Below are 13,901 nucleotides of genomic sequence, written 5' to 3' on the forward strand. Positions count from 1 at the left end.
ATAGTATTCAAATCGCAGTTCGCTAAAAGTGTTCATCAAAGCGGATACGAAGATGATACAAAAATATATCGATGACATGATTTTGTGCGCGATTCTCACTGCTGGTATTATAGATAACACGCAGCGAATATGCAATTATGCAAGGGTTCAGTATCATTATACAGATATTACAAACGTGTACACCGCATGCTAAAAATTTTGTATATTAGTGTGCTAATGCTATAATTTCTTTCAGACCATCTACCGTTTGATTTCTGTTGACATCTGAAACAATTGGTGGTCATAACGATCAAAGTATATTATGTGCTGACCTCTTCCTCTTGTATTGGATTGACTTTATACATTCTTCGCCCTTATTTAAAGGAATCTGTTCACACACACACACACACACACACACACACACACAGATTTATTTATCTCTGACTTTATATTAAAAACTGAGTCAACATCATCCCTGTATTATTCCACCTTTCTCGAGCCATTTTCTTTTTCAGTGATATCAATATTGTGAATCAACTGAAATATTACAGTTCACTAGCTCCAGTTTAAAAGAACCAAGATGAGTTTTTTCAAGAAAGCATTCAGCTCGAGAAAGTCGAAAGATAGGAAAGGACCAACTCCTCAGGAATCCATACAAAGGCTGCGAGAAATTGAAGAGATGCTAAACAAAAAGTCTGAATTCTTGGAGAAAAAAGTAGAACAGGAATTGGCAATAGCCAAAAAGAATGCAACAAAAAATAAGAGGGGTAAGCTGAATTAATCAGTCAATTATAAAGTGCATATACAATGCTACTACTACTATTACTACTACTACTACTACTACTACTACTAATAATAATAATAATAGTACAACGTATTATTTAAATTTGAGTTAATCTCACAAGGGGGCCCCGAGGGGCTTAAAATATTTAATACGTGTACACAATATTTAAGGAAGAAAGAAAGATTATATTAATGCAGGATTCACTTTACACAAATATTTCACTTTAAGAAGATCGTGTCATTCCATCGATATATAGCACCGTTCTAGAAGAACGGTTGTGAAGCTTGATTATTTTTTGATATTAGTTAATTTGCATGATCGTTATAATGTGCAGTAATAGTTTATAATGGGCAGTATGAAACATTAACATAATATTTTCCTTCCACTCTTTCGTAGATAGTTCTGCAGTTGTCCCGGTATTGTCAGTTTGGACTATATACTGTTACAGGCGTAATCTTTATCACGAATTCAAATTAGTGTACCATCAACAATAGCTATACGGGCAGAGGATTAGTCTTAGCCGCATACCAATTGCCACCATAGTGCCAATATCTCGGGAGAAAATGTGAACTTAGTACGAGCAGCAGAGAGGGTGGACAGACCACGTTTGTTTGTCAAAATAAAGGCTCCCACGAGAACTAATTCGTAAGAAACCTCCAATTCCAATTCTAAAGGCTGCTATGTGATGTTATTTATGATACAAATATATGTACGTGACTACGTGTGTGTGTCATAAACACAGGTGTGTACATGAAATTTATTTTGTTATTTAAAGCCTCATAGAGGTTCTCCACGTCCTCTGCTGCTATACAGTTAAAATATTTGATCAAGTCAGGCTAGTATTTTTTTTTGTCATTATAAATTGAAATTATTTGTATATTAAATATCATGAGTGTTGGAGAACCACATTCCGCCAGATTAGCACGAGAGCGACTAGAAGCAATAAAACCATATTTTCCTGTGAGAGAATCTGTCAAAAGAAAAATAAGAGCAGTTGAAGACACAAAACATGGATTTAGAGAATTATCAACAGAATTATTTGAACCAATAACTAAAACCACCGAGAAAGTTATATTTGGAGATATTGAAGATCCTGATGTGAGAAAACGTGGTATTCTTCCCGTGTTAAAACAAATTAAAGAACAAACTCGACCTCAGCCTGCACCTGTGCGTGCACCTGCACCGGTTGTTATACCTGCGGCAAGGCCTAAAACTAAGCTTAAATCTAAAGTTAAATATAGACCTAAATCTGGTATACCTCAAGCTGTTGAAGACATAGAAGAACAATCCACAGGAGTTCGCGCGATCGAAAAATTTACCAATGACGCTATTATTAATATTAGACGGGTTAAAAATTATAAAGATTTAGCTTATATTGCTTTAGCCACATATAAATCACGACAAAATGTTTTAAAGCCTGAATATATCGATAAACCTGTATCTAGTAATGCTTGGTTAAAGTGGATATTCTATGTGTATCATGACCTTGATAGAGTCAATAATGATAATCCCAATTTTATCAAATATCTTTCTGAGGTAGATAAATTGGAAGAACAAGTAAAACAAGGTAAACTTCAATTTCAACCAATATTGCTGCCTAAACCGTTATCAACTGAACCTGCAAAAAAAATTACGCAACAAGTAGGACCTATACCGGAGAAAAAAACCTTTACCACATGAGTTATTTACCGAAGAAGCTCTTAATGAATTTGATGATAGATATAAATTAATTGATATCGCCATAAACGGTTATGAAAATAGACTTAAATATGTAAAAGATGAGTCTATCGCTGAACAACTTGGACAGGGCGATTGGGTCCCCGCGGTATATTTTGCCAGTAAAAGAGCAAAAATTAATACGAAAAATCCAGAATATAAAAATTTTCTTTCTGAATTAAGTAAGACAAAAACAAAATGACTCAACAACGACAAAAAATATCAGAGGAATTACCCTCGGTTATGTTTAACGAAAGTAGTATCAGATCGCTGAAAAATCGATCTAGAGTAGCTGAAATTGCCGCGTATGATTATGATGCTCGAAACAGATATTTATTACCAAGATATGTCAATAGTGTTACTGAAGATAAATGGCCAACCTATTTATATATTGCTCATAAAAATAGCAGGATTATTTCAAATGATCCAAATTATATAAATTTTCTTGAAGACGTAGATAAATTAAAACAACAACCTCAAGAACAGCAATCTCAGGAAGAAGAAGAAGATTTTTCGACTCCAGTACAATCACCAACCTACACCGATAGCGGTTATAATTCTATTTGTCCCGATAGCGTTATCAACGATGTATCTCGGCTAGAAGTTCTTATTGGGGGAAAACGAGCTGGAAATAACTCACCAGAAATAATCAACGAAGCATCTGACATTTGTCAACGATTATTTCGCGGTGGCGTCGTAGATGTTCACGTTTACAGAAATCTCATCGATGAACTCGTCGACGAATACAGCGATTAGTTGTTAGATAAATAGATAATGATTGTTCATAAATATCATCGTAGACCCACACAGGTTCGCGTGGTAAATTCTCGATCACCCGTGTATAAATATACTCACGGAAACGGACTTGGCGACGCTGTCACAAGTTTTGTCACAAGAATAGCCCCTAAAATTGGACCTGCTGCTAAACAATTAGCAATGAAAGCTATAGGAGTAATTGGTGAAAAAGTTCTTTCTGGTGTTGGTAATTTGGCTAGTAAAGGTTTTGAAGCCATCAAAAGTAGAGTTTTAAATTTAGTAGGCCGAGGAAAGAAAAAATCACCAGTTAAATTACCTAGCACCGATGTGATGCCTAGCGATGTTAGTAAAATAATAAACGGCGCGGCAAATCAAAAACTAATGGAATTAACAAATCAAATAGCGCGCCAAGATCCAATAAATACCAGCTTTACAGGTAGTGGTCTTCGTTTTAGAAGATGATCTTTATAATAAAATGTTTGCACGGACATCCAATGAAGCATTCGGCATGGACGAACCCGTAAGCAGGGACACGTCGGTGCGTGATCATCAATATTATTCATATGACACAGTAACGCCAAATAGTGAAAATCGCGTTGAAATTCAAATTCATGACACAACAAGATATTTTCTACCATCTGAGGCGTTTATCGAAGTTACTGGTGATATTATAAAAACCGATAACACTGCCTACGCTGATGGTTTTAAAGTAGGATTCGTCAACAATGGCATTATGGCGTTGTTTAAGAGCGCCACATACATGATTGATGGAAGAAAAATAGAATCAATTACCAGTGATGTTGATCTTGCTACGACAAGTATAGGCCTGGCTAGGTACTCAGACGATTTTACCAGATCAGCTGGTCCTACTATGATGTTTGCCAAGGATAATAATAACCACACCGATCATGTACAGAATATTAAATTACAAATGACAGCAGGTGTTACCGTTGCTGCTCCACAACCTGTTGATGGTGAACACGAAGCTAGACCAGCTGATGGTGCTCAATATAGCGTCATAAAACGCGCTAATCCTAATTATAATTTAGGATTTGCCACACGCAGAGCCATGTTAAAAGGTAATCGTAGAAGTTTTTCCTGTGCAATTCCGTTATCTCACATATTTGGATTTTGTAGAAATTTTAGAAAAGTAATTTTCGGAGCCAAACACACGATTGTCCTTTTTAGAAAAGGTAACAGCAATGAAGCACTTTGGCGACAAGCTGGTGATGATGGAAAGGTGGTTTTAACTAAACTTACCTTGTGGATGCGCGCAATGACTCCGTCGATAATTGAAGAACAAAAGTTACTATCATTTATGGATCAAGGGGGTAAATCAATTATGTCGTGGTTAACAACAACCACTGACTCAACCGATATAAATATCAATGGTATATTTACTTGGCGTATTGCATCACAGCAAGGTGTTTCCGCACCTAGACACATCTTTATTGCTCTTCAAAACGCTAACAGATATGATCAAACACACAGTCATATGATATTTGATAATTCTGAGGCCAGCGAAGTGTCGTTGAGAATAAACGGACAAAAGGAACCATCAGAAGAAATATCAATAAATTTTGAAAATTTCTCGACAGCTCGTGCATATCATCATATGTTAAGTTTTATGGGGCGAGATCAAAATATTGACACGGGTTTGCAAATATCACAGTTGGATTTTAATACTCATTACCCAATTTATTATTTTTCGCTGGAACATCTTGATTTGTTTAAACAATCTGTCGTTGATATACATTTCAAAGCCAGAATTAACACAAATGGGCCCGCTAGAGCGATCGCGGTGATACTTAGCGATAGAACTATGCTTTTAGAAGGTATTAGTGGCCGAATGAGAATAATTGACGCGCAGGTGGAAAAAAATGTAATTTAAATCAAACGAATTATAATAATGCCATACGATCATGTTAGTGTGACTCTGACACCGAGTCAGATAAAAAAACTTCAGTCAAAGTCAGTAAAAACCTGCGGGATAAAATTAATGTTGAAAAATACTCAAATTCAAGGTGGGCCAAATAAATTATCGCTAACTAAAACTCAACATGGACGTTTCACAAAAGCTAAATTAGCAAATTCAGGCGTTCACGTTGAACTTAGTCCAGGTGCCATCAAGGACATGATTAAAACTGGCGGGTTCTTTCCGCTTCTCGCTGCCATTCCGGCGTTGATTGCGAAAATAGCCACTTTCGCTGCTCCGTTGGCGGCAAAGGCTGCCGCGGCGGCTCCGGCGTTAATAGCAAAAGGCGCGTTATTAGGTTCGGCTGGATACGCGGGTAGTAAAATAGCAGAAAAAATAACTGGAGGCCGATATGCCAAAAAAACAAGGACTCGGCCTTTATCTGGGACGACCAAAATACGGACACGGCCTAAGATTAGCGCGGCCACAATAACGCCGATGTCAAATTTAGATTTATCTGACGAGGCAAAAAATAAAAAAATAAAATTCTTCAGAGGTGTATTTATGCGCGACCAGTTGCCGGATAAACCAAACATTAACGAGTCTGGAATTATAAATCTTGACTTAAGTACCGGTCCGGGAACGCACTGGGTATCTTGCTCGATAAATCCGCGTGAAATTATTTATTTTGACTCGTACGGGCTAGCGCCGCCAAATGAGTTTCTCACTTATGTAGCGCAGTTAAAAGTTCCAATTTGGTATTCAACGTTACCCACGCAAATGTTAACTGATCCGCCGATATGCGGTCACGAATCAATTAATGTACTCGACGCGATATCAAAATCATCTCAGCCGTATTATAAAACCGTACTTAGATATACTTCTAATCAATGTGGTTGACATTTATGGAAGATCCGTGTCAAGAAAGAAAAAAACTCTAACCGATATTGATTTATTTAAATATGCAACTCGAGATGAACTTAATAATTTATTAGCAATATCAGGAATAGATCCCGACGAGGTTGTTATTTTTCAAGATAAACATGGAAAATTACGAACAAGTAACGTCAAATTGACTGATGTAATTAATCGAGTCGAATATAATACTCACTTAGGTGATTTTACTGGTTTACAGAACGCTGTTAGAAAAATTAATGAAATTTCCGCAGAAATAGATAAAAAAATATCAGACATTAACGTAAAAATTACCGAAATTAACACCGATGTTGATTTATTTAGTGGTGCTAGCGTGCTAATTCCTGGAATTATTACCAAAGCTAGCTTTATTAAATTTCCACCAACAGTGGTACCAAATCAGTTTATAAATTTAACGTTTACGACGGCGTCGAGGTTAGCAACATGGACGCCGGAAAATAACAGCTTCACGTACACGGCGCCGGTTACCGGCTTGTATCAATTATATGTTTTATCCAAGGTGAGATTCAGAATAATAGCTAAAATATATAAATGGAAGCACACCAGCGATAGATTTCTTGGATCTTTAAATATTCCACTAGATAATAAATCCGAAGAAATATTTGAGTTAGAGCCACCAGATAGAACAGTGTCAACAGATTACTGGTGGTGTATGGAATTTATCGCCGAAATACCCTCATCATTTAGTTGGACGTGAAATTAATAATGACCGCATCCACGTATATATATAATCAGGCGCGATTATGGCAGAATTCGCTAAAACTCATCATAGACACGTATCAGGTAAAGATAAAAAAATATCAACGCCGATTAGCCGCCGTCGACGTAATTATTTATTCGGTTTCCGCGGCCGTTGCCGGTGCCGGAATAATATTATCCGCGGTAACAATGATGGCACCGCTCGTTGTAACTATTATTGTTTCCGCGTCAACGACGATCGCGGGTGTTCTTAATATTATTGCAAAATAAATATCTTCGTGTACCAGCGCGAAATTATCCTCGTACGTGGTAAAATTAAATGTAGTTGCGGCCGCGTATGCGAAATTATCATAGTTACTTTCTGAAAGTCACAACGACGGAAATATATCTGATTTTGAATTTTCGTTGAAAGTAAAAATTTATTCATCCGTCGATGTTAAACACGTAGATGTTAATAATGACGGAGCTGGCGCAGATTGTAACAAACACGACGGCAACGACCACGATGATGATATCGGCAAGCTCGACTCGGCCGGAATTTAATATTAATTTTCCGACGGCAATTCCCGTCAACGAAATTGCGCTGTCGCAGTTACGCGTCTATCACAGTTGGCCCAATATCAGATCAACGTCGTTTGGTGGTTTATCATCAAATAATTTATTAGTTTTCGCTAATAAAAATCGTCCCGACGGCGTTCCCGATTGGAACGTTGTTGGATTACCATCTGGCAGTTACGAGATTGAACAAATCAATAACGAACTTATTTACAAGATATCGAATATAACCGGAGACGCCGAACCGGGCATAAAAATATCCGTGCACGAACCTACGTTGACGTCGACGATTGAGTTAAAATCACCATATATCGTTGATATTTACGCGAGTTCGATCAGATCCGTGCTAGGTTGGCCTGAAACTGAGCCGGTTCATCCGCCAGCGCCGCCAGAACCTGTGAAATCTGATTATGTAACAACCAAAATGGCTTATCATGATCTTGAGGAGAAAAGTTATATAGATTTTTTAAATCAATTAAAAAGAGCGATATTGGGCAGTATATTTGAATTTCGCGATGATAATGATATTATGTGGTGGTATACTCTTGAAATATTACCCGAAGGAGTTAAGTACCGCAATGTGAATTTGAATTTTACCATTGAGTACTTCAAATTTGTTAATAAGGAACATAAAAAACAACTACAACTGCTTTGACGTTATTTTCAGGAGTGTATATTTTACGTATCAAGTTCATGCAGCGAGATTATCAAACGCGTAGAAATATTAAATCAACTTGCACATGACATGGAATATTTTAACCTGCGATTGATTCAGGCAATAGTTGATGATAAATCAGATAATAAACAAAAGTTTATGACCGCGTACTCGCTTACCGAGGCGACGTTGCCAGATTTTAGATTTCCCAGCTACAACGTGCCAGAAATGAAAAAATCCGTCACTGACACCGTTGATGAGTTATTTTCGCAATTACACGCCGCGTGGAGGAAAAAATTACCACCACCTCGAATACTTGGGCATAATAATGACCCAGATGGACTTGGCAGACATATTTCTCCGGGCATCGTAAATATAACTAACGTCGTCGCGGTTAATCTTCACGCGGACGTCGTCGATGGCAGTTACAGCGTTGACGCAAACGTGTCAGAGCAAGCTCAGCAGGGATTTATTCTTTATTCGTTTTCCCCGGACATTTCACCGGGTTATTTACTTATACAAGAGCCGGTAAATCCGTTTTATTTACGATGTCATAATCGATTATTATCTAGAATTAATTATAAATTATCTGATCAACAAGGAAATTTACTTGATATACGCGGCGAAACATTAAGTATTAATCTGCTAGTAAGATCCTAAGGATCTTTGATCCTAACCTTGCCATGGTAAAAAAAATGACAAAAAAACAAGATAAAAATCAGTAAAAACTGACAAAAAAATCATTTTTTTTAATTCACAAAGATTCATGATGTAAAAATGATACCTTATAGAGTGATTTCCAATGCTAAATATCATCGAAGTGTGACAATAAATTTTAGGTATTTCTGATCCAATTTTAACATACTCTGCCGCTTCAAGAAATTCTCTAGCAGGAATAAAATCTCCTCGCAAGATCTTACTAATTCGTCGCTGAAATTCATTAGAAAACTCATTTGCTATTTTAATTAACGAAAACGACGTTAGATCAGGTGAATAATCACCTATAATTGGTATTATTTCACCATTACGAAGCGTAAAAGTCATCATTGTGTCTAGAAGTAACAAGTAATGATTACGGGTTTTATCAATTATCATCTTTTCGTAAAAATAATTACATGATAATACATTTAACGCCGCCAAATCGTTTACACTGCACATTATATAATTAAAATTTTGTTAATTAAGAAATTATTGGTTTTTTTTGGGGGGGGTTGGTAGTCAAGTATTTACTTACTATCATTTACTATTTTTCTTAATTGCCTTACTCGAGTGTTAATATTTTTTTTGCCTCATACTCGTCAGATAATTCTGATCTTATTTTTTCTATGGCAATCGATAACGGCGCAAAATCTCCTACCGACGACTCGTCGACGGACGCCAACGACTGATACATCGCTGACTGAATTTTCTTTATATACTTATATTCAGCCGGTAGCACGTATCTACCCTCGTATCGGCACTGCGCGAGCGTTTCAAATTCAGCAACAATATTTTCGGTATCTAATTCGTCGTGTAAATTTATTTCTTTAATTTTTAATTTCTCAATAGCGTCAATTACATAGTTGAAATTTTCTTCGTTCGATATAGTTATTTACATTTATTTAATGTAAAAAAAAAAATTATTGTTAGAATTTTATTGTTAGAATTTTTAATCTAATATCAGAGAAATATAATAAAATTTAATCCACACGTCGAGTTTATACGAGTATGCTGATTTAATTATCCTATTTGCAGCTCGTCGCACCGAGGCTGAGTGTATATTAAAATATTTACCAGCAGCGCTCATAGATTGAAATGTAATTTCCTCGTTAGTTTCTAAATTTATTGATTTGACGACCTTGGCATACTTTGAGTATTTACCGGCATTGCCACGCAAGGAATTTTCTCTTGGGGTAACCGCTTGGAGATTATCTAACTTATTATTTAATTTATCTCCGTCAATGTTGTCAATCATAAGACCGTCTTTGATCAGCCCGTGAAAACACTCATATATAAATCTGTGACAGGAGTAACGTGTTTTTTCGTGATTTACTGTAAATCTAAGATAACCGAATTTATCGACGTTACCGACGGGATTTTTCGTTTTGATATGTCTAACCACGCCGTCGCACGATGCTTCGTAGCCATTAATGATTGGATGGCTTCTAAATATAGATTCCATATATAATTATTGTTTGTCTAAATCAAAGTTTGTTTGAAAACCTATTAAGATAATCTTCTTCGCATTTAATTATGTCGTTGGTGGGTTTTTTGTCATAATGACGCTTTAACTCTCGATATTGTTTTCCACCGCAGCGCAGACACAGACGAGTTTTTCCTCGTAATCCAACTTGACATTTAATACACCGCGGCGGTCCATAATTACCTGACCGAATCGCTTGCATATGCTCGCCGCAGTAATCACGGACGCATGATTTTTCGCAACAATTCAACGAACCGATTAATATCCATTTACAGTTATTCATTATTGTATTAAATATTTGTCTAAAATATAATATGGAATCGTTTGACCTCGACGAAGTCGATGTTAACTTATCTGAAACCGCCCACGCTAAAAACGAGTTTCTCAGCGACAACGCCGTTCATACCTGGTCAACTTGGAAAACAAACTTAATCAATAACACAATGACGGATGAACGAGCCAGAGAAATCATTAATTACATTCGAGATAATCACGGTAAAGAACAATTTATTTTTGGAATAAAATTTATCTCACAAATGAACGACGACGTCTGGGTTGTTCGAGATAAGCGAGATCCTATTATTAGCTGGAAAAAATGTTCTTTTATCTGCCACGTCAAAACCGGGTTTACTTACCGGCATAGATAAACCATATTACGATAGATCTTACCTGGTTAGCGCGGTCGTTTACGCAATTTATCGGCTAAATAATCGACCAGATGTTGGAAAACTACCTCCAATGAAATTATCTTCAATAAATTGTGTAGCTGAGCGAGTAATAGAGCATTTAAAAAATACAAAACGCGGATCTGGCTTAACTGATTCAAGATTAACAAAAATTAATACCTGGGCGGAATCAGTCGTTGATGGCGCGTCAATAAGCGACGTTGCCGCGTTGTCGGGGAAATTAAAATTTCCCATCGTGGTAAAAACGATAACGGGTGAGATTTTATACGAATCCGCGTATAAATCCCGAGGTGCTCCTATAATAATCGTTGATCATAATTCTCTTGCTTGGTCGGACGCGTTAACAATATTTCCGCGAGATCGTGTCGTTAAATTCTATCCCAAAAATTCTGCAGATAACTCCGTAAATATGTTTAAATTTATTCACGAAATAAGCAAATCCGATCCAGTATCAGTTTGGTTATTTTCCAGCGAAGATGAATATGATCAGTTTGTGCGGCCATGCGGTGATATTTATGGAATAAAATCTTTACACGACTCGATGGAAAAATTAGCAGATAAATACTCGATGAACTCTGAGCAATTATTGATTAATTGTTTTACTGTTCCATCTGTTGCCGCTCACGCAGCTAGAGAGAAAAACTCACGGAAACCAACGCGGCGTGAATTTCTCGAGGATGTCCAGATGAGTTGCGTCGAATACGGCCACGGTGGATTGTGGAACACTAAATATGATTATATTAATATGATATCCGTCGACATGGCCGCGTGTTATCCTGGAAGTTTTTTAGGATACGGCGACGCTGCTAAATATTTTGCTGAATTTGGACATCCATGTAGTGAAATGACGCGAGTATCAATTAACGGACCGTTACCAGATTGTTCCCTAACTGGATTCGCTCGCGTCGTATCGTTTAAATTTGCCGAGAATTTACATAAAATCTGCTACGTTTGGTTTGGAAAACATTTTTCCCAACAACTTTGGGTTCACATAGCGCTACTTCGATATATGTTAGATTCGGCCATGTTGACGTTGCTGACGGTCAGCGAAGCAATTATTTCGTATAAAAAACAAACTTCAGTTTGGCTGCCAACAGATGACGAAAACGCAAAAGACCTAGGTAGAAAAATTATAGGTAAATTTACTCAAGGTGGCGCGTATGATCACAAACGACACCACGCCAGGTTAATTAGGGACGACGCTGAATTAGATTTTATAATCGCCGACACCGCGTCGAGAGGTATATTTTGTAACCGCGAAATCATCCACGTCGACGATATGAAGTTAGGTACCGTCGTTAGCTACGTTGACGGAGATTCACCGCAATATACTCATTTAAGATCGTCGATGCTCGCATATGTAAGTATAAATTTACTTTCCATGATAAATAAATTTCCTAAACACGCGGTTAGAGTAGCTACAGATTCGTTTTATATTGACCGTAAATACGCGTCGTTGCTAAATTTAACCGGAGATGGTTGGGGCACTTGGAGAATAAAAAACGAAGAAATTCTTAATTATTGTGAATCCGCGGACTTTTCTGACGCTGATTAATATCATCAAAATACGATGCCAGATATCTCCACGGCGCCATTTGTATATGATCCAATTTCACGACATAAATTTATATACCTGAATGGACCTGGCGGCAGCGGAAAAACGACCCGAGCAATCGAATTATTAAAAAACTCTGACTTAATCGTGTTAACATCGACACACAGATTAGCAAAAGAAATGAGGCAACGCGGCGTTAATTCTTGTACGTATCATAGCTTTTTCAAATACAGCGGAGGCACGTGGATATCTTCGAGAATGAGAGAAAAATATATAAATAAAACTATAATTATCAACGAAGTTTGTACGATAAATTTAACGATATTAAAATTATTTTTCGAGTGGCTATCACTGAAAAACACCGCCGTGGTTATGTGCGGCGATCACGGTCAACCAAATCCTATTGACGGAGAGTCACCGCATGAATGGCTGAAGAATTTTGCTGATTATTACGAAGAAGTTAATACCGATTATAGATCTCTCGATGAGTCACTAACCGAGTTTAAGAAATTAATTCGACTGCAGCCAGATAAAATTCAGTGCGACGTTATGAGAAAAGTAATTGTTGAAACACCGATGGAATTTTTTTTAAATTTATGGCAGCCATGTCATTTAGTTGTTGCTAGTAGAAAAATAGTTCGCGATGATCTTCGAAAAAAAATGATTACAACATCATAGAGAGAAATTTCCAGCGTTGCCAGTGCCACTTTGTTATCGACCAACAGATACACGACGACAAAATATTGATGTAATTGTGCCAGGAGGAGAAAAAAAAAAATTAGTTTTAAATGATATTGTCGCCGTTGATATTGATCTTGTTAATGACGCACTAAATGCGGAAAAATCTCCGTGGAAGCTTGGATACACTATGACGATACATTCATCGCAGGGATTAACTATCGATGGTCAAGTTTGGGTCGTCGACGACCGAATTATGTGGTCAAATTTAGTTTATTTTAGCCGTGTCTAGGGTTAGAAGATTATCTCAATTACGAAGAATTACTTTAGATGAAGCAATAATTAACGATGAAACCTGCGAAGATATAATTAAGAAAAAATTATATAGTTATCATCGATATGATAGAAAAAATAACTACGAATTTGACCTCGACGTGGATTCGATAATTATGCTAAAACAACATCAAGACAACCACTGCGCGATTTGTAATTGCGTAATGGCGTGGAAATATAAAATAAATGATCCTCGACAATTTACCGTAAATAGAAAAAATAACAATCTAGTTCATTTACGAAGCAACGTCACGATGGCGTGTTTAGAGTGCAACAGACGCGTTATCTAAGTGATTTTGGCTGCAGCGCAGTATCAGCGGGAATTACTTGTAATTCTTCACGAGTAAATCCGCGTTGAGGAGCTAGCGAATCAAGAAAATAAATCGCCGGCCTTCCAGACGACCTTGTTACGGCAGATATTTTATGTGATGTAATGCTCCAGACCGGGTCGGTCGCTCTTTTTCGGCCACCT

At 37.1% G+C, this 13,901-nt stretch overlaps 1 protein-coding gene across 4 annotated transcripts in view; it reads left to right on the forward strand.

Moving 5' to 3' along the window:
- LOC149782772 (charged multivesicular body protein 4c-like) overlaps positions 1-13,901 on the forward strand; it is a 98,694-nt gene that overhangs the window by 46,514 nt on the left and 38,279 nt on the right. For all 4 annotated transcript variants that reach the window (XR_016414457.1, XM_089934270.1, XM_089934268.1 and 1 more), the window contains one exon: positions 495-746. Coding sequence is in view for 3 of the 4 variants with exons in the window: in XM_089934270.1 (XP_089790396.1) it covers positions 560-746 (187 nt within the window). In the remaining variant the exon portion in view is untranslated. The remainder of the gene's footprint in view (positions 1-494; positions 747-13,901) is intronic.

Source organism: Sinohyriopsis cumingii, chromosome 15, assembly GCF_028554795.1.
Source record: "Sinohyriopsis cumingii isolate HCF-2022 chromosome 15, ASM2855479v2, whole genome shotgun sequence".
NCBI lineage: Eukaryota > Metazoa > Mollusca > Bivalvia > Unionida > Unionidae > Sinohyriopsis > Sinohyriopsis cumingii.